The 21866-nt window shown below is 39.8% G+C and overlaps 1 protein-coding gene across 3 annotated transcripts; it reads left to right on the top strand.

Annotated features, from left to right (window-relative positions):
• The first annotated feature begins 295 nt into the window (after positions 1-295).
• ndufaf6 (NADH:ubiquinone oxidoreductase complex assembly factor 6) lies at positions 296-19173 on the top strand. 3 transcript variants are annotated; one of them, XM_067511228.1, is made up of 10 exons: positions 296-530; positions 1344-1443; positions 1914-2036; positions 3962-4018; positions 4442-4544; positions 5670-5803; positions 10770-10871; positions 14098-14154; positions 15509-15571; positions 16961-17023. In XM_067511228.1, exons 1-9 carry the CDS (start codon positions 340-342, stop codon positions 15521-15523), a joined length of 882 nt encoding a protein of 293 aa, XP_067367329.1. In that variant the 5' UTR covers positions 296-339; the 3' UTR covers positions 15524-15571; positions 16961-17023. The 3 variants fall into 3 exon arrangements, with proteins under 3 accessions (XP_067367329.1, XP_067367328.1, XP_067367330.1); XM_067511227.1 differs by lacking the exon at positions 15509-15571 and having other exon boundaries at positions 297-530; positions 16961-19173; XM_067511229.1 differs by lacking the exon at positions 15509-15571 and having other exon boundaries at positions 391-530; positions 1344-1447; positions 16961-19173.
• Positions 19174-21866: the final 2693 nt, after the last annotated feature.

Genomic DNA, 21866 nt, shown 5'->3' with positions numbered 1-21866 from the left:
TGGAATCAACACTAGACCAAAGACATGTTGATCGTGGGTTCAATTCATAACCCATTTTGGTTTAATTTAAAGTGTGGGTCCATGATGACACCGTCTTCAGACTGCTTTCTAAAATTGTATAACTGAGAATTAACAGCTATATTTCAGAGATATTTGGGCAGCACATTTACCGATTTGATAATTTTATATGATGTCTGTTTATGCCAATAGATGATTCACAACACATCGGAAGCTATTTTAGCAGCTCATTTAGTCAAACGGAGCGGAACCTGCCAGCCAAGCAGAGGGAGTGTTTTTAATGAGACACCGTGTCAGTTAGGGTGAAAGTCGAAGGGGAACATGGCTGCTGGGGTCAGTGCCAAACATGGGATGTTCAGCAGTAAAATGTCGCTTTATCGTGGGATTCAGAGGAAATTTTTACCCAGCAACGACGGTTTTGAAAGAGCGGCCGTGGTACAGAGTGTGAGAGCGACTGCCAGCGCGGCAGTAGACTCACAGCACAATGAAAAGTACTGTCTGCAGCTGGTCAGGTGGGTCTGACCGCACAGGCTGCTAACACCACAAGCTAGTGCTAAAGATCAATTAACTTACATCCAGACAGTAAATATAACCGTTTAGTTACGTCTAAATACGCCTGATATATCCCGCTCTTAATACAAACACATGTCAACCATACGGAATAATATTCTAGACATTTTAAAGCGAAGTTTTCAGGGAGGCAGGTCAACGCCAGACTTCACTCAAACCTCGGGAAAACATTCGAACAACGAACGATTTCTTCACGTTCGTTTCGGATTTAGAAAACCTGAGATACTCCCCGAATATGCTTGTGTTCGCGGTTCTTTTCGGGTTATTCGAATCAGCGAAGAAGCCCCCACTTAAATGTAATTTCACCTGTGTTTTTTTTTTTTTTTTTTTTTTTACCTGTTTTTTAAAATCAGAATTAACACCTCCTTTCACATGCTGGTGAAACAGTCAGTATGAATTTTGTTTTCCTGCTCTCAAAACTGCTTTGACAAGACCCTGCGGGTTATTAGCTGTATCTGTAGTCCTGGCCTGCTTGGTGGACGGTGCAGAGACAAAGACTGCTATGGTTGATTGTGATAAACGTTAATTGTTACGAATTGTGATTAATGAGGACATGTTTTTTGTCTTAACAGTTTTGATCTCTTGCTTTTCTGAAAGCTTTTGTTAAATTAAAAAAAACAAAAACCCACTCCAAAGCAAAGACATTTTTTGATAAGATGCTATTGAACAGGTTTGAAAATGAATGGACTGGAACATCTCTCTTCTCCCCCCCCCCTCTCTTTCCCTCTCCCTCTCTTTCCCCCCTCCCTCCACAGGTCCAGAGACTACGATGGCTTTGTGTGCTCCCTCCTCCTCCCAGAGGAGGCACGGCGCTCTTCTCTGGCTCTGAGAGCTTTCAATGTGGAGCTGGCACAGGCAGGTATTCCTGCAGCCAGGCTGGATGGGGAATGATTACTGATAACTGCTGTTATTACTCTAGCACCACAGTACTTTCACTGCTCCTAATATTACCAAGGTTACTGCTACTGGATGGGCAGGGGATGCATTATTAAAGTTTTGCACTTTCATTCTATTTTTGCTGACATAACAATTTTAAAGCATTAAGGCTTCAAAGTACAGCAACATTTGATGTCATGTAATAATTAAAATAGCTTCACAAGTGAAGCTGAAAACACCTTGCTGAATATAATACACATTAAATTATGCTATTACTTTTATAACAATATTTGGTAACAAGTGGAAATAGTCTTATCCTTATGAATATATCTTTATAGTCTTTATCAAAATAGTTCTCAATGATTCTTATTCTACTAATGTTCTTAGTTTGACTGCAAAACAAATCTGAACCTAATACTTTTACAACTAGCTTGTAATTTCTTCACAAGGTGAAGGACTCCACTTCTCAAAAGACTATTGGTCTGATGCGAATGCAGTTCTGGAAGACAGCCATAGATGAAATCTACAGAGATGAGCCTCCAAACCAACCAGTCAGCGCTGAGCTGTGGAGGGTAAATATAAGCCTACAGGGCTGCACCTAATGGTTTTTTTTTTTTTTTTTTGTAATCTATCAATTATTTTTTTGATTAATTGACTAATCTATGGTTTATTTCCCATTGAGCTCTTACTATTTTTCAATTAATATAACAATTTTCTATTTTAACAAAAACTAGTCTTAACTGGTGATCTGTGTTTTACAGACTCTCTCCACAGTATCATTAAAGCAAGAGCTTGTTCCATTTAAGTTAAAGTAATGTGGTGCAATCTATTTGTGAATTGGTGTGTTTTCGTAATCGGTTATGTGAATCTTAAGAAATATTGCATTTCTGGACGGAGCCTTAATTTCCTGAGCATCTTATACATCATGGATTTCCTGCCCTGCTTGTGTTTCAACTGTCCCTACTTTAGTCACTGTATATTACCTAGATGAGGTGTAGTCAGCCAATCACAATTGGAAGATACCATCTTAGGTTAGGGTGAAGTGGCAGAAGAAAAAGTGGCTTGGTATCATCCAACTTCTGATTGGACTTGGCACACCTGATCCAGATAGCAGCAGTGGGTAGGGCACTAGTTGGGTAGGGATAGTTGGAAAAACAAGCGCAGGTCCATGAGGACCAGTGTTTGTGAACCACTGTCCTACATGCTCTGTAGTAAAGCTCCGGAGGCGTCTTATCTGGTTTGGTGTTTTATGGAAGTGATGTTGAAAGATATGCAAATTCTGTGGGAGTGTTCATAACACTTAATGATAGAGGCCAGTAAAAAGGACCATTGGACAAAATTTGTTCATGTGACAGATCGTCATCAAGTAGTAGAAAACACTGGCTACATAAATAACCACAGTCCTGGCACCTTCATTTATTTTGTATTTACTGGTAAGATGCTTCTGACTTCAGTCGGTCACAGCCCACAATTTTAGCCATGTCAATTGACCTTGATTGCTCTTACAGAAGCACAGACAATGTGTAGATTCCTTCAATTCCACACCACACAGCAGGAAATAAAATGAAAAAGCTCCAGGAATTTTCCATTAAACTTTCTCTACTACAGAAATTGACTTGATATAAAGCATTTTGCTAAAGTTTTTGTTTTGAGTTAACGACACGTTAACTGATTGCAAACTCAGTATTCACATTAAGTGATGTTTTCCTATATTATTTTGGCTCCAAAGAGCGGTTTCAAACAATGTCCTCAAACATCTGCAGGGCCCCATAATAAGCAACACCATTTTCTAGATCTAACCTAACATAAAATGGATGTGAGGGACAGCACATGATTTCATAGACTCCATTTAAGTATAGTCACTGACAAAAAAATGGCTGTCACTGTTCTCTCTGTTCAGCTGCACTGGCTGTAATAGTGCCATGAATATCACAAGCTAATCTGCTTTCTGCTGCGAATGTTCAGCATGTCAACATGAATGTGTTATCTTCTCATGCCTACAGTTTTACATCTCAGCAAAAACCTGTCACTTAAAAGGTGTTTGATTTCAGCGTTTTAACATTCTACTATTTCATGACTACTTTTTATCCATTACACCTTATGATGCTACAGCAACATCAGAGTCCAACCTTTCACTAAAGAGTATGCAGCCTCATAATTAAACTTTTTAGAGCTACTCTGAAATCAATATTTAGTCACAAGTTAACATTCAGCATAAATCCTTGGAGAGATTCTGAGACCTTTTGATAAACGGGCTTAGTTTCCGATTAATTCAGGGCAAACTAAGATAAATTTACTGAGGTGAATTGAAGTGTTGTTATCATTCACAGCCCATCATGTGTTCTGCTGTTGAGTCTACAGTCAACTTGAGAAAAAATCTTTTAGATGTTAGAAGTTTAATCTTATAAAACTCTATGAAGTGTTGTTATTTCAGGAACTTCCAATGCATTAATCGATGCTGTCTCAGAGGGTTAACAGTTTGATAAATGTTTTACAGGCAGTGAGGAAACATTACCTGACAAAGAGATGGCTGCTGAGGATCGTAACGGAGAGAGTAAGTTACTATCACAATGATTGTCTTTGTGCGCGGATTTTTACAAATTCTGTTTAAATTGTTATCAATAACTGGCTCCAATTGCAGGGGTCTGGAGATGATCAAGGGGTCCCAGGACTATTTTGTTGAGTTTTAAAATAAATAAAGGGACAGGGAGGAACAAAACTTAAGCTACTGTATGCTTTTTAAAAAGTGAAATACTTGAAAGTTTTATTGAGCCTCTAATGCAGGCAAACGTACTCACATTAAACAATCAGAGAACAATCCCCAGCTGATTGAACTGCACACAGTTTACCACAAGTGTTAAGGGGTTATAAGCCCAGACGTCCACTAAAATGTTTTATTAAAAATACCATTTCATTTAAAAAACACTCTATATATTGGTGGTAACTAGCAATTGTATGTTTGAAACTGTTTCTCTAGGAAAAGGATCTGGATGACCGAGCCTACAGGAACATACAAGAGCTGGAGATGTATTCAGAGAACACTCAGTCGTCTCTAATATACCTGCTGCTCGAATGTTTAGGTGAGGACTGGAGATGTCCCAGTCAAATAATTCTTTATCTTTAATATTTTGGTATCTGCTGATACCCAGTATAATCTCAGTCTTGTTTACCTACAGTAACATTTTATTAAAACTGTCTTTGACACCTTGAAATAACAGTTCTGCAACTGTTCTGGAAATTACATTTATAAATTAATTACTGATAAAAAATAAACCAAGTCACAACTGAGAGAATGCAAATTGTGAAACAGTATGGGAATGAAGGTGGAGATTACTCATTTCAAATGAGGTTGTGCAGATGATTTATGGATTGAGAGGATCATTGACACTGTACACAATGTCTAAACTCGTGTCCCCAACTTATCCCAAATAGTATTTTCCTGTGAATGGGAGTAGGTCCAGCACCAGCATGGTGAGACTATATCAAAAACTGATGCTTTATTTACTGAACCTTATTTTGTAATCTGTTTTTAGAATATGCCCAGATCTGTGCCAGTATTGATCCTCTGGATCTGTAATAATTGAACTCTAGCTTTTCATGTTATATTTACCATATACAGTGCATCCAGAAAGTATTCAGTAACTTTTTTTCTACATTTTGTTATGTTACAGCCTTATTCCAAAATGGGTCATTTCAATATTTTCCTAAAAATTCTACAAACAGTACCTCATAATGAAAACATGAAAGAAGTATATTTGAGCATTTTGCAGATTTATTAAAAATAAAAAAAAAATTAAATAACTACTACTAATCACTAATATTCTATTCAATTCAACTTTATTTATATAGCACCAATTCAAAACAAATTACTCCCAGGGCACGTTACAGAATAAGGTCAACACTATAAAGATGTACAGAGAGAACCCAACAATTCCCCCTTAAACAAGCCATAGGCAACAGTGGAGAGGAAAACTCCCTTTAATGGCAGAAACCTCCTGCAGAACCAGGCTCAGGGTGGACGGTCGTCCGCCTCAACCGGTTGAGGTGAGTGGATAGTGAAGAGAGAAAAGAAAAAAGCAACAACAAGAAATCGGCAAATACTTTCTGGCTGCACTCTCCTGCAGTCTGCATAGTATAAACCGGTTATGTAGCTCAACTAAGCATTATCATCCTCGCTATATCCAAGAATACGTTTGGCTTCGCAGGTTTAAAAGACGTCCATGCAGACCACGCAGCGAGTCACATCGGTAAAGCTCAGGGAATTGTAACGTGTCTGAGAGCAACTCCTTATCACAGCAGTCGACGGAGAGTCTACCTGCCTATGGACATCTGCATGTTGGTGAGTGGACAGCTCGCTGTTTAGCGCCCGTTTTTAAAAATGGAGCTCTGTGGCACAGATGATTTCAGACAAAGTTCTGGAATTATAGACTTTACAAAGTTCTTTTACTCTTTTGATGGAATTTTATCAACAATAACAAAAGTACAGGAAATCACTAGCCTTATCCTTTCAATGTTTTTTCTTAAAAAATGTCTTTCTTTAAATTTAAAGGCCCCATTGCACCTAGAAATATGTGATTATAAAAGCATGTAACTCTTTCCTTGCCCTAACAACATAAAAGACAAACATTTCAAACGATTTCCACTCAGCTGATTTAGAGTCACATTTTTGCTAATAATGACACCATGAAGCAGTGTCACACACATGGCCACACATGTCTGACTCATGGCTCAGCTTTGACATGATGTCAAGAGATATTCTTGTCAGAGCAATAATGAAATCGTCACCCAGCACAAAGCGGATTGTTACACAACAACCATATGGCAAAAATATCAGATCCAATACATGCAGAAGATAAATAACGTCGCAAACCTGCAGCCCTTGTCTGGGCCATCCCTCCCACGCGCATAGACTGCTGCTGGAGTAGGGTTTGACGTGTGTGTGTGTGTGTGTGTGTGTGTGTGTGTGTGTGTACTGTGCAGATGTATTTAAAGCATGCAGGCTCTGACCTTAAAGCTGGATAGATGATGCTTCTGATCCGAGGCTTTCAGAGCACAGTCATCTCACATCAGCTCTACTCTGCTGCCTTCAGAGGGCGCTGCTGGTGTTGTTAAAACCCCTGTACACACACAAACAGTATGAACCATTTAGTTCACGCTGTCCATGTGAGAACACAAGGAGGGCTACACACAGAAAAGGTAAAACAAGTTTAAATTTGTCGTTTGCTTCATTAAAAATCAAGAGTCAGCTATGCAGACCGACAACAGATGGAACTAATTTGACTTCACTGATCATGCACGATGGAAAGGAATGCGTACACTGCTCAGCCACAACATTAAAACCACCTTCCTTTGATATTATGTAGGCGTCCTTTTGCCCACCAAAACAGCTCTGACCCATGGACTTGAAAACCCCTCTAAAGTGTCCTCTGGGATCTGTCACCAAGATGTCAGCAGCAGATCCTTTAAGTCCTCTAGGTTAACTGCTGGGTGCTTCTGTTGGTCAGACCTATAGATGCTTGATCAGATTGAGATCTCAGGGAACGTGAACTCTTTAGCCAAGGGTTAAGCGAGTTGACGGTTTTTGCACAGTGGTAGGGTGACATGACATGAAGGACTCATCATGCTGCCTCTGCTGGCTTTCTGTTTATTGGTTTGAGATGGGAGCAGTATCAAGTTAATTTCCACATCTTTTTTACAGGCAGTTCTAATTAATGTCAAATAAAGTTATTTTATACTTGTTAAACCAGTGAAATGATTTTACTGTGTCTAGGATAGAAGTCTGATCATAGTGAGCTGCTAAAGTGTCAAAATTGGTTAAATTACAAATCACCTTACATTTTGAAGAATATTAGCACCTGGTGTATTTTTAGGGTGGGCACCCTGGTGACCAAAGCCGCTCACCCTTTTAAATCCTTTTTCAAAAAAGTAACACACAGATTTTTTTTTTCATCAATATTAGATTTAAATCCACATTCACCTAGTACAAATGATCCCTAATCAGTTAATTTTTAAATAATATAATTTTATTCAAATAATTATTTAAACAGCTTTATCCTACTTAATCACACGTTAAACACTGTTTTTCAAGAGTTACATTTTAAATAATTATTTAAATAATACTTAGGAAGGCAGATGCAAACTTTTGCACAAATGGAATTTTTAAATATTTATTTACCTTTCAGTATAAACTGTGTTATTTTTATTTTAGGTTTAGGATTTAAGGAAAAGTGTAAAAACAACTTGTGATGCCCCAAACAGATTTTTTTTCTTTTTATTTGAATATCTACAGTTTATTTTACAATCTATAGATCATTATAAAATTACATTATCTTATTGCTCACATCTACTGTTTTTCTAGTGAGAAGCAGGAATTTTGTGTGCTATTAGGTTGAAAGTGCTGAAGATAAACTACTGAAGAGTTGGCATGAGGCTGCATCTTTCTTTCCAACAAGACTTACAGGTTAGGGTTGGGATCCTCCTGTTGAAGTGTCCTTGAACACATCACTGAACACAAAATGACTATGGATACAGAAGCCTTGGCAGCTCTGCTGCCGTGAACGAAAGGAACATTTAAAAGCACTTTATTCATTAAGGCAGAGAAACACTTTGTGCCTTTGTTCACATGTTTACACATTATAATGATGATTTGCGTGGTTTCCCGCTTGCTTCCACCTTATGTCTTACCACACAAGTACGTCTCTTGCACAAATCCTAACGTGGCCATAAATAATTTCTATGTTGAACACAAAACAAAAGTTGTGCTTGAATCCAAATATGTTGCAATTGCAGTTTCTTGCAGTCACAATCATGGCAAGAAAAAAAAAAAAAGAAAATTCACTCTTCCCCTATGAATGTGTGGTGTTTTCAACCTGCAATTCATCTACCATTAGTGTTATCTTTGTGCACCTGTATGGTGGTCAGCCCTCCTTTAGTAATGTATGTTGCACTGGGACCCATGAAGAATGGTATTTAACTTCCCTGATTGTTTGTCAGGAACATGTGTCTAGATGACTGAGACACGTTTTAAAGTCCCAAAATATGTTGAGTGTGGCTCATGAGCATTTCATCAGCAGTGCACACTAACACATCCATATCATAGCAGCTGGGCAGTGTGTGTACACCAAATGGGCCAATTGAATTCTCTCAGATTACTCTCAGTCTTCTAAAGGAATCACTCCCATCATCATAAAACACTGTCACATTGTGACAGTGTGGTTGGTTTAACCTGATGAATTATAGGTAGTAGTGTTAGATTGCAAGAGCAGCAGTACAACCGGTTTCTGATTCTATCATTCACTTCGCTTTTCCCCTCCTACAACACTTGTATCATATTTAGCTATTTATCTCTCCTTCCTGATTGGAAGGAGCCATGTTATTTCTCCATCATTTCGCAGCCTTAGGCTATTTCCCCACTTATTAGAGGTATGAGAGAAATTGGCCTATTTCTTTGCTCCTGTGTTGATGGGAGATGAGGTCAGATTAGATTCAGCAGGTCAGAGGTGTTGTGAAGAAAATCAGCTGCACGTGTCTAACGGTTTTAGAATTACAAAGAAATTGCTACTAATTCTGTTTGTTCCTTCTCAGATGATGTTGGAAAGCAGCACATCTGTTATAATAAAAAGCTAAGGTGACACTTTATTTATCCTTCAAGGAGGAAAGCTAAGCTTCCCAGCAGTAGAGTACAAATTACACAAGAGAAAAAAATTAAATCCCTGAACATAAACAAGCTAATAGAATTAATTATAATAATATGTCGTTAGAGAGGTGGGACAGAGTAGATAACCAAGTGCCTCAGTCTGTGAGAGGCAACAGTAATGCTGGGCAATTAAGGAAATCAGTCTGCAGTTATCTCGGTCGCTTGAGTTTGCTGGAAGCGATGGAGACCAAATTCTAATGGCAGCAGAGACAAAAGACCTGCGGCAGCATTTCTCCACACATGGTGGTAGAGGACCCTCATTTACCTGTCTCCCCTTAGGCATGAACCACCCAGTTACAGTGAGTCATTCAGCCATGATCTGAGCCTTAATCAGTGCCAATGACTTGTCCATCTTATTGGACGGACATTGTCTTCAATCCAGCTGTGCTCCTCCACTTCCTTAGCTCCTGGTGGACAGAGTTCTGCAGGGGTCGGGTCTCTCCTGGGAGCTGCAGTGTGTTATGCTAATATCTAAGAGCAGGCTAGCTGTTGCTATGTGCAAATAATGCTGTATTCAGGGTAGAACATGCCTCTCAACAGTCACGCAGGCAAAGATTCCAGTGTGTCCACTTCTGTCCCTCACCTTAGGAAAGCAGATTACTCGAGCTGCTGGAGGATATACAACACAAACTTAACAGAAAGTACACAGACTGTCATTCTAGTCCCCACACACCTGAAAGAAACTGTAGCTACAAGTAGACACTGAAAAATGACAGTGTAGTAATATTAGTAGTAGAAGTTAGAATTTCCCATGTTTAATCAACATGCAAGTAATTTCACTGTTGGTAATAAATTTAAGTAAAAGTCTAAACGTCAAACCAATTTCTCCAGTATCAGTTCACAGTATGAAAAATTAAAATCTTCTAATTACAGATTGCGAAATAATTTTTGAAACCTCTCATATACTGAAGATATTTTTTGCTTTGTGACATATGATGTAATGCGTTTAGTGTAAAAAGTCCTCAGGTGCGAGACGTTTTCTGACTTTAGTTTTCTCCATGTCAGCTGTTGTAGCTCTGTGCCTTTACTTTTTATTCTTTAGTTTCCCTTTAGTTGCGGAGTTGAATAAATGTAAACACCAATACAATGACAATTGTACCAAATTATAAATAACTTTAGTAATTTGCTTAGTTGTGATAGTTTTACCACAACTATGATTGGTCCTGCTGATAGTTTCTGAGCTTTTTTTGTTCTGCTTTTTTGTTTCTCCTGTGCCACAATCGCCCATCACATCAGAAGTTTGAACTGACATTACTTTGTGAAACACACCCAGTAAATATACAAAGACCCGAAGGGTAATTTATCAGATCATATTTCATGAACAATTTATGCAGGAAAACCAAAATACTTTTATTTAACAGTGTAAATCAAAGCTGATTGGATTTGAGTTTCATTCAGTTAAAGGATCAGAGGCCAGAGCTGGTGCAGTGGGAGCCGGGTGTACGTCAGTGCAGGGGTCGCCCACAGCACAGTACTGTTCATCTGTTTAAAGAGAAGGCAAATCTCACATGTGAAGTGAAGCTAACATGCAGCCGCTGAGTGGGAGAGATGGGCTTTGTTTTTAATGTGCCATGGCCCCAACACTATTTCTGTGTCTATGTTTCTGCAGCATGGAGCTTCTCAAGAGGACTTCATCCGTGGCAGCCGGGAGCAGAACATCCGGGATGTTGTGTACGATATTGCCAGTCAGGCCCATGTACACCTACAACACGTACGTACCATAGAACCCGATCAGAACTAAGTGGCCATGCAAACAAAACACCCTGTATGTGATAGCTGGACATACAATTCAGAAACCATAGGTAATTAATATGCTGCCAAAAAAAGTGCAGACTCTTCTGGGATGCTGCAGGAATTGGCATTTACCTATTTAGCAGATGCTTTTGTCTGAAGTGACATACAAATTAGACCTTTGAGAATAAGCCCTTAGTTCATGTGGCACAAATGCCACATGTCTAGAAAAAGACTTTTTTTTTTCTTTCTTTGAGCTAGAGAAAGGGTGTTGGGTAACTAAGAATTGTCTGAAGCTAGGGGTGGCTGGTGATAACACGGGGGGATACTGACATCTGATTTAAATTCAGTAACTCATTGCAACTGAGGGAAATGTCCTGCCTCTCAATAACAGTAGGTCTAGTTGTAGATTACTTGGAGATTGTAGTAGGGATTTTTCTCCCATTGAGACATGCAGGCATTACAGAGGTCTAATACTGGAGGCTGACGTCCAAGTGTTTCATTACACAGCAGGCTTTGCACACAGGAGCATTGTCATGTTGAAACACGAGAGGAAAAGACAGACCACCAATATCACTGTGTCCTAGAACATTAACTTTTCTCTTCAATTGAATTTGCAGGCCCAAACCAGGGAAAAGAACAGACACATCACCTAATACACAGGTGTCCTCATACGTATTATATAGAACCTGAAAACCAAATTAACATGTCTAGCAGCATTTAATGAAAACCATTTGCCATGAGAGGCAAGGACAGAGGTTTAGGACAGAGATCAAAACCCTGTAGAAGTTTCTCCTCCTTTGTCTCTACCCTCTCATACAGAACAGAGAGGTATCTAGAAATTGTGCCACTGTGCAGGCAACAAAATGATGAAGACTCTGGTTTACGGTAGATCCAAAATGGCAGCCAGTTGCTGTTTTGTTTTCTTTGTTTTTTACAGGATTCTAATCTAATCCTAAACGTAGGATTTAACGGGAGAAAACACGTACATGTTACAACCACAAACGTAAATGTATTTTATTGGGATTTAATGTGCTAGACCAACACAAAATGGCAAATAATTGTAAAGTGAAAGGAAAAAGATAAATCACTTTACATTTTTATTTTGTTATTTTACAAATAATTCTATGAAAAGTGTGGTGTGCATTTGTATGCGCTGATACCAACTAAAATCCAGTGGAACCAATTGTCTTCAGAAGTCTCCTAATCAGTAACTAGATTCCACCTGTGTGTCATTTAATCTCCGTATAAATCCAGCTGCTCTGTGAAGCCCTCAGAGGTTTGTTAGAGAACACTGGTGCACAAACAGCATCATGAAGTCCAAGGAACACAGCAGACAGGTCAGGGATAAAGCTGGGCTTTAAAGCAGGGTTAGATTATAAAAACAATATTCTAAGCTTTGAACATCTCAGGGAGCACAACACAATCTAACATCTGAAAATGGAAAGAGTGTGGCACAACCGCAAACCTACCAAGACGTGACCGACCACCTAAACTGACAGGCCGGACAAGGAGAGCAGTAATCCGAGAAGCAGCCAAGAGGCCCATGGTAACTCTGGAGGAGCTGCAGAGATCCACAGCTCAGGTGGGACAATCTGTCCACAGGACAACTATTACTTGTGCACTGCACAAATCTGGCCTTTATGGAAGATGTGGCAAGAAGAAAGCCATAAGAAGTCCCCACAAGCCATGTGAGAAGCTGGTCAGAGTCGATGGGAAGATGGATGGAGCCAAATACAGGACAATCTTCTAAAGTCTGCAAAAGACTTGAGACTGTGGAGGAGGTTCACCTTCCAGCAGGACAACGACCCAGAGCTACTATGGAATGATTTAGATCAAAGCGTATTCATGTGTTAGAAGGCTCCAGTCAAAGTCCAGAACTAAATCCTATTGAGAATCTGTGGCAAGACAAATTAAACGTGACTCATTACCGGCACCATGATGGCACATCCACTGATCTGATTTGTATCAGATCATTATACATTTGTATAATCTGTGATAATCCGTTATATTCACAGCAAGTATTAAAAAAAAATCATCTTTTTTTTTTCATGGTTTGAATTTATTTCAACACCTTTCAAATCTGAGAGGTTAACTGTTTACACTGACTAAAAGGGAAGAAGAAATCTCCTGATTAGGTTTGAAGTTGCAGATCTGTTGCATGGACAACAAGCTCAACATGACTTTGGAAGAACAAAATTATCCTGTTAATCTGGTTATTCATGTTATAATGTTTAGTGACATCAGAAACACAAACGTGTTGCCGCCCACCACCTATTATGTGTTGGTTCATGACTATGTTTAAAATCAGATCACATTTTCCGTTCATCTTATGCAGAATAACACGAAATTGTAAACAGTACAACTAGTTTATCCTGCAACTGTGTGTTGTATTTTTGTATGACTCCTCTGCAGCAGGTGTTGACTGAAAGTAAAGGTTTATTCAGTGCGGAGGGAAAGTAAACATCACATCTGCATTGTAACACTCTCGAGGACCTTTTAAGCCACTTAGCGAGAGCTCAGACACGGGTAACAAAAAGATGTTCTGTTATTGAAATTCAAATAACCATCAGTGACAGTTCATGCTTTGACACGCAGTGATTTACAGCTTGAAAATGTCTGCACCCACAAATGGCCTCTACCCACACTTCAGTTTCACTTTGGAGCTGCTTTGGGGATTTATTAACCTCCACGTACATACTTCATTAAGTCCTGTACTTTCAGAGGCTTTTTTCATTAAGCTGCTGCCCCAACATTTATCAGCCTTTATAATTTAGTTGAGCCTTGTTTATACCAATTAGATAAGTTTGTAACCAGTAAAGCAGACACGATTATACGGAGTGTAAACGGTAATAATACGCCGAGCATTCATGTCTTCCTGCATGTACTTAATGTGTTATTGTCCTCATGAAGAACAAGAGACAAGCTTTTATGCCAGTCATTAGAACATCTGATGGCTCCTGTGGTTAGAAATAATTAAATCCATAATAACAGTAATGAAATACAGTATGAAAGAAACATCTGAAGGCTTAAACAGGTTGAAGACACCGGGTGAGGATGAGGACATGTGTTGACAAACTCTTGCTCTGTCTTCAGTCAATAAATGCAATAAGTGTCTCAGAAGTGTAAGAAGCTCCGTGCGGCTGCAGTCTAGCAGGTGGACAGTCCCAATATATTTCTCACTTATTTTGTGCTTTTTCCATTAGGCACGATCATTTGGCCACAACGTTCCACCTGCTGCTACTCCGGCCTTCCTCCAGACGGTAAGTCATTCAATAAAACTACCACTTTCCCCGTGTACTATACGTAGTGTACATTTACCATCGGAACGTGATGTTTGCTTGCTTGCTTGTTCACATTCACGGTGTCCATGTCACTTTGAAGTAACAAAAACGGGCCCTCTCACCATTAAGGCTGCATTCACACAGACATTTACCCCGTGTTCACACACCTCAGGTCACTGCCATTGCATTTATGGAAGGAATGGATTGACTGTGACTGCGACTGTGGCGCAGGAAGGTAGAGCGGTTGTCCTCCAGTCTCACAGTTGTGTGTTCAATCCCTGGCTCCTCCAGTCACGTGTCGAAGTGTCCTTGAGCAAGACACTGAACTCCAACTTAGTTGCTCCCGGTGAGTGTTGCATAGCAGCTCCCCCATCGGTGTGTGTAAATAGGTGAATAAGAAGCAGTGTAAAGCACTTTGAGTGCCAATAGGTAGAAAAGCGCTATATAAGTGCAGAACATTTACCATTTACCATTGATGTCTTAAAGACTTGTCATGCAGGACAGAGAGAGAGAGAGAAAAGAAAAGAGCAACATAAGCAACCAGAAAACATCGGGCAGGTTGGTAGAACCAGTACCTGCACTCTGGAAAACCCACAGCTTCAAAGCAAGGGACAGAGAGAGGGGGACAGAAGGACAAAGACAACTACTGGAGAAAACACAGTTAATGTCATACAGTGGACATATAAATGTATAAAAAGTGAAATGAGGAGATCTTTGCACAAGTACAAAGATCTTCTATATATGATGGAGCCTGATCATTCAGAGCTTTATATGTAAGAAGCAGGGTTTTAAATTCTATTCTAGATTTAATGGGAAGCCAATGGAGAGAAGCTAGTGAAGGTGATATGTGATCTCATCATTTTGGATTAATTGCAGGCTCTTTAGTTACTGGGGCATCCTGACAGTAGGGAATTACAGTAGTTCAACGTAGAGGTAACAAAGCATCACTTTGAGACACGATGCTCCCCATTATTAGTAGATGTTTCCTCACAGTCCTGATTGGCTCAGTCATGAGGATGCATGTGAAAACTGAAGTCTGTAAATATTCAGTAACTCACGCCATAGCTTAAAGGGACTTTTGGCACAAATTTGTCTTTGTCAAGATGCATGGATGAGGAGAAACGAGCTGAAAATATCTAAAAAGATCTTTTTACTCAGTTTTACTGCAGCCTGCACATAAATATCTATAATCCTGTATATTTTCAGGGGTTCCTACTCACTGTGAGTAAGCTCTTGTGGGAGGAGGATTTTTTTTTTGTATTTTAAAACAAAGAATCATGGTCATATTCAGATAAAGCCAAACTAAAGCACGATGCCCTTGGTTTCTTTTCAGATGCCACAAATCTAAGGAAGGTCACAGACGTTTTAACCAGCCCTGCATTTACAAAACCTTAATGTGAGTCAGACTTTTTTAAAAGCAACCAAGAATTTGGTGTAAAAACTGTGCAGGGATGATGTAAGTTGAGGGTAACCACTAAAAACAGATGCCATCCAGCTTGAAGGAGCAACAGGAAAATGCAGCATGTATATTTGTGTCTATGCAATAAATATCTGAAAATACAAGGTCATTGTGGTAAAATAGTCATTTACTTTTTCCTGGGCTTCCTGGCTTCCAATTTATTTTATTGTCACTGAGCACATATACATATTGCTCGTGTTAAAATAAAATTCTTTCTCCTCATTTAACCCATCCCCCTTTGGGGTGAGGTGGGCAGCCATGGGGGCGCCTGGGGATCTAGTGCTGATTGTCTCACTCAGGGACAGGCCTGGTGGGCTAAGATTTGATCCCCAAACTTCCCATTCTGTTGGTCTATAGTTACCAAGCTGCTAACACGATCAGAAGTAAATAACTGCTTTTATCCAAAGCGCTTTACAATGTTTCTTCTCATTCACACACACTGATGGCAGTGGCTGCCATGCAAGGTGCTCAGCTGACCCACTAGCAGCAACTTGGGGTTCAGCGTCTTACCCAAGGACACTTTATCATGTGATCTAACCTGGGATCTAACCTGTGGTCCGTGGACAGCAGCCGCCCATATGAATCATTTGAAATATAAATTGCAGATTTAGCTAAATGTGAGCTGCATTTGTACAAGAACAATTTGTGTGACAGTCCAAATGTTCACACACGAGCTGCAGAGTTAAAAGTACAGGAACCTCTCTCCTGCAGGTTCTGCCTTTACGTACTTTTGCAGTGATGTGTATGATTATGGAGGAAGCAGATTCATAAGGAACTTATCTATTAAAAGTGACCATGATTTAAGCAGCAAGTTCTTCCCAGCTGCTCCTAAAATTTACAGTAAAAGAATCATCACTGTGAGGACAAGAAGTCAGAAAATGATGTACCTGCTGTGGCCCCGAGTCCATTAACACGACACTGCTCTGACCAGCTCCGGTGCCCAGCTGAGAGTCTGCACACACTGAAAACTACTCTGAAAGATAATTGTCATGCTGTAGTGGACCTCTGCAGTGCAGCAGAGGGTTTGTGTGTGTGAGTTTCCATCTGAGAGAGCAGAACCAGCCGCTTGGACTTTCCTGCACATTCCAGTGATTCTGTGAAAAAGTAGGAAGGTGAAGTTGTCTTGTTTTTAACACCTTAAGCTTTCAGTGAAATGATGCAGCCCTTGCTGGGGCTGGTCGTGCCGCTGGTGCTGCAGACAAATGTTGCTTGGTCTCTGTCCTTGTGTTTGAGGTGGGGCCTTTTAAGCACCATACAGGAGTAGTGCTCCTTGTGTTGAAAGGTTTAGAGCGTCAAACTCTTCTTCTGTGGTGTTGCATGTTGCAGGTGGTGTTGGAGGACTACCTGCAGAGAGTGAGGAAGGCACATTTTGATGTGTTCCACCCGAGTCTGCAGAAGAGAAACCCCATCCTCCCGATTCAGCTGTACATCCGCTCCTGGAAGAAGGCCTACTGAAGACCACCTCCCCCCACTGGTTCCAGTTTAACTACAGCCAGAGACTAAACCCCTCTAGGGGGAGACCACCTTTTAGCAGGTCCACAAAGAAATCCAGCAGCACTGCCACTGAATCTGCCTCTTTAATAGGATCCCAAATCACACAGATGTTGATCAACCTCACACACCAGCTCTGGTCTTTAACACAGTCCAGCACAGAACATTTACTTTCAGACAATGAACTTCTTGAAGACTAGTGTCGCTATGGTCATCAGAAAATCAAGTATTAAATTATTTTTTACATGTACAAATGTAGTACTTTGACCATGTTTTTTTGAAGTTATAGAAAAACAGTTCTGCTTTGTTACATGTTGTGTTTTATTTCTGTTCTTTTATTCAACAGTTCTGTTACTGCAAGTTATTAACACAAGAAGTCAGACAGTCGTGAGACACAGTAAATTTATGTTAAACAAACTTATTTGGAAGAATAAACCTGCATCTGTATATGTGCGTAGAACAGCATCCTGAGGAACAGATGTCGCTTTATCTCAGTAAACTACAGACACTAAGCGTTGTAACGTTTCGTCAAACGTAACGGCTGTTTAAGCCACGCGACGGTAATTTTCTCCTCTCTAAAATGAGGAGCACTGCATTGTGGGATTGTATGCTGTGTTTTATCCTGCTGACAGCAATAATCTGACCAAATGTTTGTGCACATGGTTGACAAAGGCTTAGTTTCTCCCAGAGACATTCCCGTTGTGGTCAGCGTCCCCTGCTGTGGCTTTTTGCAGCGTGTCTCCTAATGCTGCACCTGCGTTGTCAGATTGGTGAAGTTGCTTTTTTATTTTGCTTGTATTTTATCTGTTTGCGTGTGTTTTCTCAATTGCAGTGCTTTGAGCTTTCTGGGCTTTTCTGGGTAGAAAGGCCGAACTCCTTCACATTAACACATTTTTATTAGAAAGACACAGGCAGGGAGAGTTGGTAGTTTTACCTCAAGCTTTAGAGGCGATACCAGAAAACAACTTAAGTAAATAAGAAGCACAGACTGATGCATTTAGTTCTTCTCTACTCACTAGGTTTTGTTTCCAGTGCAGTAAAGTAAAGTTTCGCTGAACTCATTTTTAGTTTGACTTTAGTTTTTAAAAATGTTGCAGTGACTCAGAGACGGGGTTTGGTGTATTATTTATTGTCACATCCTTTTTAAAATGATATTTTTGTTTTTATTAATTCCACAATAATTAGATATTATCAGGATCATTTACTGTAGCCGCAAGTATGAGTAATGCAGCCACTTGTGTAAAAGTTCAAATCTGTTTCAAGCCACTTAGAGAAGTTTCTTATTGTCTCAAGTCTACTTGATTCATCTCAGACTGACTCTGTGATGCTGTGTCTGTGTGGCCAAAACCCTCTCTTGCTTCTTGTAGCTGAAGATGGCTTCTAATAGGATTCTTGCTGTCATGCTGCAGGAAGATTTGGAGGCAGATCTGGTTCCTCCTGATGGGTCTAAACGTGTTGAGGTGCCTACAGCCTCTGCAAAGTACTTGTGTTTCACTCCCCTGCACATTAGATTCAGATCAGCTCACCCTTAGAGTAGCAGCAATGCATTCAGCTCTTGTATCAGTCTGCATCAGGGTCATGTTGTAAACATCAGATTTCCACAGAGAGAATGTGCAGGTGTGCATCTGGTTCCATTGCAGCTCATTCATTCATTCATTGGGCTTTAGTTTGAGTCTTCATGATCAAGTGAACATTCGTCAGACGTATTTGCATCTTTGTGTTCTAGGGATTCGGCCGAAGCTAAAGATTATTTTTAACCCTCCCCCTTTGTTATTGACCAAGTGCATATGATGTCATTCTGATCCTTGTCTTATCGCAGATAGAAGAAATAATTAGAAACATCTGAGTTCTCTGAGCAATAATCCAACAAACAGGAAGTTTTTTCTAGCAGTCTTTGTTTCTTTTAAGATTATATCATTTTTTTTCCGTTTACCGTAGAAATTTTTTCTTGCTTTATGTAATCTCTTGGATTATGTAGCAGGTCTCCTACTGCTGATAGCCACTGGCAGCTGACAGTAATAATAATAAAGGTCTATGATTGACTCACAGGACATTTCTGCAATAGCTTTTACAAAGGCAATGTGAGGACAATGAAGTGTAAAAATAAAGAATACAGTCATTTGTAAATCATTCAAACCTATTTGATTTTAAATTGTACAAAGACAATATGTCAAATGTTAAAACTGAAAATGATATCCCACCTATTAATTTTTATCTTTTTTGTTTTTATTAATGGGTTGTAAATGGATCACAAAACAAAAAATGAAAAGTCCATTCGAACATCCAAACATCCGAAGCTTTGACTGATCCGCCCACTAGACTTTGTTCCAGTCCTCAAAAGTCTGGAAGAATTTCTAGCAAAACAGTTACAAAACCTTCAGGTTTAACACTGATTAAGCAGCAAATGCTAGTTGTTATGGAAAAGAGATTCTTTTAAAGTTGTAGATGTTAACCTGCTCTTTAACTTGTTGCAGATAAGCACGTTTTCTGTGCTTTTATTTGTTACATTTTATAAAAAAAACCATTGTGAAGATAAGACCCAAACTCAAATCTTCCTGTAACGTTGATAACTCTACTTTTAGAGGATTACGAAGACTGAAAAGAGTCATTTAAAGAAGGCAGAGTGGGACTGGAGTCAGACCAACATGACAAATTCTGGTACAACCATCATGATCACTATGGTAACAAGGGAAGGAGTAGAGTTTTGTATCTATAGTACAACGGTACAAAAAGCATTTATGCTGATAAGCAGCATAAATTACTGGAAGGAAATGTCCTGTTAGTATTCACCAACCTGATGATCATTTTGGGGTTTGTTGTGTGGATTCTTCACTTTCTTTTTCTTTTGCCCCTCTGAATTTTTGAGGAGACAGAAGAGGGAGCACCAATCTACTGTAAGAGCAGGTAATAAGAGACATGATGCACGGACGGAGAGGCAGCATCAAATAAGCTGCGTTTTATCTTGGAACAGGCTCCACACTAAGCACAGCAGCAGAAAGCTATTTACAGTTTCCTGCAGCACAAAGAAATCTGTGTACTCTGAGAGACTGGGTCCCACTGTGCGTGTATTGGATGTTTTCTCACAGATAAATTGTATCTTCAGTGCTTTTGATCAAACCAAACCGAGTGAAAAGGAAACAGCTGATCCGTGTTCACGTTGTTTCACGCAGATGCTGAAAACCCAGAGGAAGAGGGAGCAAGGTGTTCCGGTGGAGCCTGAACATCCAGATACTGAAACACCACCATCACTACTTTTGACACGTGTGTCACACATCTCTTATCATCTGACTGCAGTGGTAGAAAGTACATGCACTTGTCAGTAATACTGAAAGAGACACAGAACAAAGTTCAGGCCTTCGCGTCGAGTGTATATTTTATTTTATGTTTTTGCTTTTCTTCTTTCTTTGGCATTAATTTTGAGTCATTTACCTTCAAACAAGAAATGCATCACTGCCCATTCAGTGGTGATTTACACCATTTATTACACAGCTGGAGTTGATGTAAGACATTTAAATTGCCGTCATATTATCTCAACAATGGCTCTAAATTGTTTGCACTTCTACCAAAAAGAAACATCTTCCCTCCATCTACAAATTGTTTGCCTAATGTTCCTCCTTAGTGGCACAGAAGGGATTTTGTGCCATAAATGAACAAACACAATCATCGGTTTGGGTCTTTCTTGCTGCTGTGGGCTCAAAAACCCTGTGAGGGTTTGTGAGAGGCAGATCTGAGGACGCCTCTCATTACAGTTAACCACATGATGCACCTGTTGCTAATAAGATGATTGACATTCATTGGTGAAAAGGTAAAAGGACTCCACCGTAGAACGGGAATGATTACACTCGGGGGAAGACAGAGCTCAGAGGTCTGGACACTTTTCCCCTGAGGTCATGAAAATCCAATTGGAACTGGATGAAAAGAAAATAGCTTATTGATTGGAGCACGGGAACCATTTTATCTTCCGCTGTGTTTTCCACATTTATTTTCAGCGTTGGGGGTTATGTGTTACTTTGGTAACACTTTCCACTATATTACTACTTTCTGTAGGAGCAGAGTAGTAAAACACATTATTCCAGTAAAGCTAAAGGATGTATGTAACCAAACTTATGTTTTTGTGAAGATGCTGTTATCACCTGCCTCACACAAAGTAGGGCAGAGTGTAGCAGAGTGTAGCAGAGCAGAGTAATATATTGGGGAGATATTTTGGTAACTGAGGTCGAATGTTGGTTTACATAAACAAAGATGCTCAGTATCTGTCTCAGGAAGTCATCGTGTGGCATGAATGTTTCTAGAATAGTAAAATGTGTAATGGGATTAATGTTCTCTTTTTCTTTCAAAATATAAATCTGTATGATACTCAAAGCTGATAAAACATCAAACAAAAGACTCAGATGGACACGGAGGCAGCAGAAACGGGATGTACAGACTAAAGAAACCAAACCAGCTCTGAATCAATCAACAAATAAAGGCCGAGTAGGAGACGAGAGGTTGTCAATGTCACGTTATGGGGTTCAGCATACGGCTGATTCCTGGAGGCAGAGCCATCACCTCACAGTCACAAAAGCATCGATTGTCGTTTTCAGCCAGCACTGACAACTTTTTGTGCTGGATTCCACTGGATGGTCTTTGCAACGTTGTGCTTTGCTGCATGAGGACGAGCAGGTTCCGTGAGGATCAAATCACACAGTAACAAGCCAAAAGCCAAAAGACGATAAGCTACAAACACAACTGTGTACGTGAG

The sequence above is a fragment of the Channa argus genome, chromosome 7, assembly GCF_033026475.1.
Source record: "Channa argus isolate prfri chromosome 7, Channa argus male v1.0, whole genome shotgun sequence".
In the NCBI taxonomy this organism is placed as follows: domain Eukaryota; kingdom Metazoa; phylum Chordata; class Actinopteri; order Anabantiformes; family Channidae; genus Channa; species Channa argus.
This window is presented reverse-complemented; position numbering and strand designations above follow the sequence as displayed.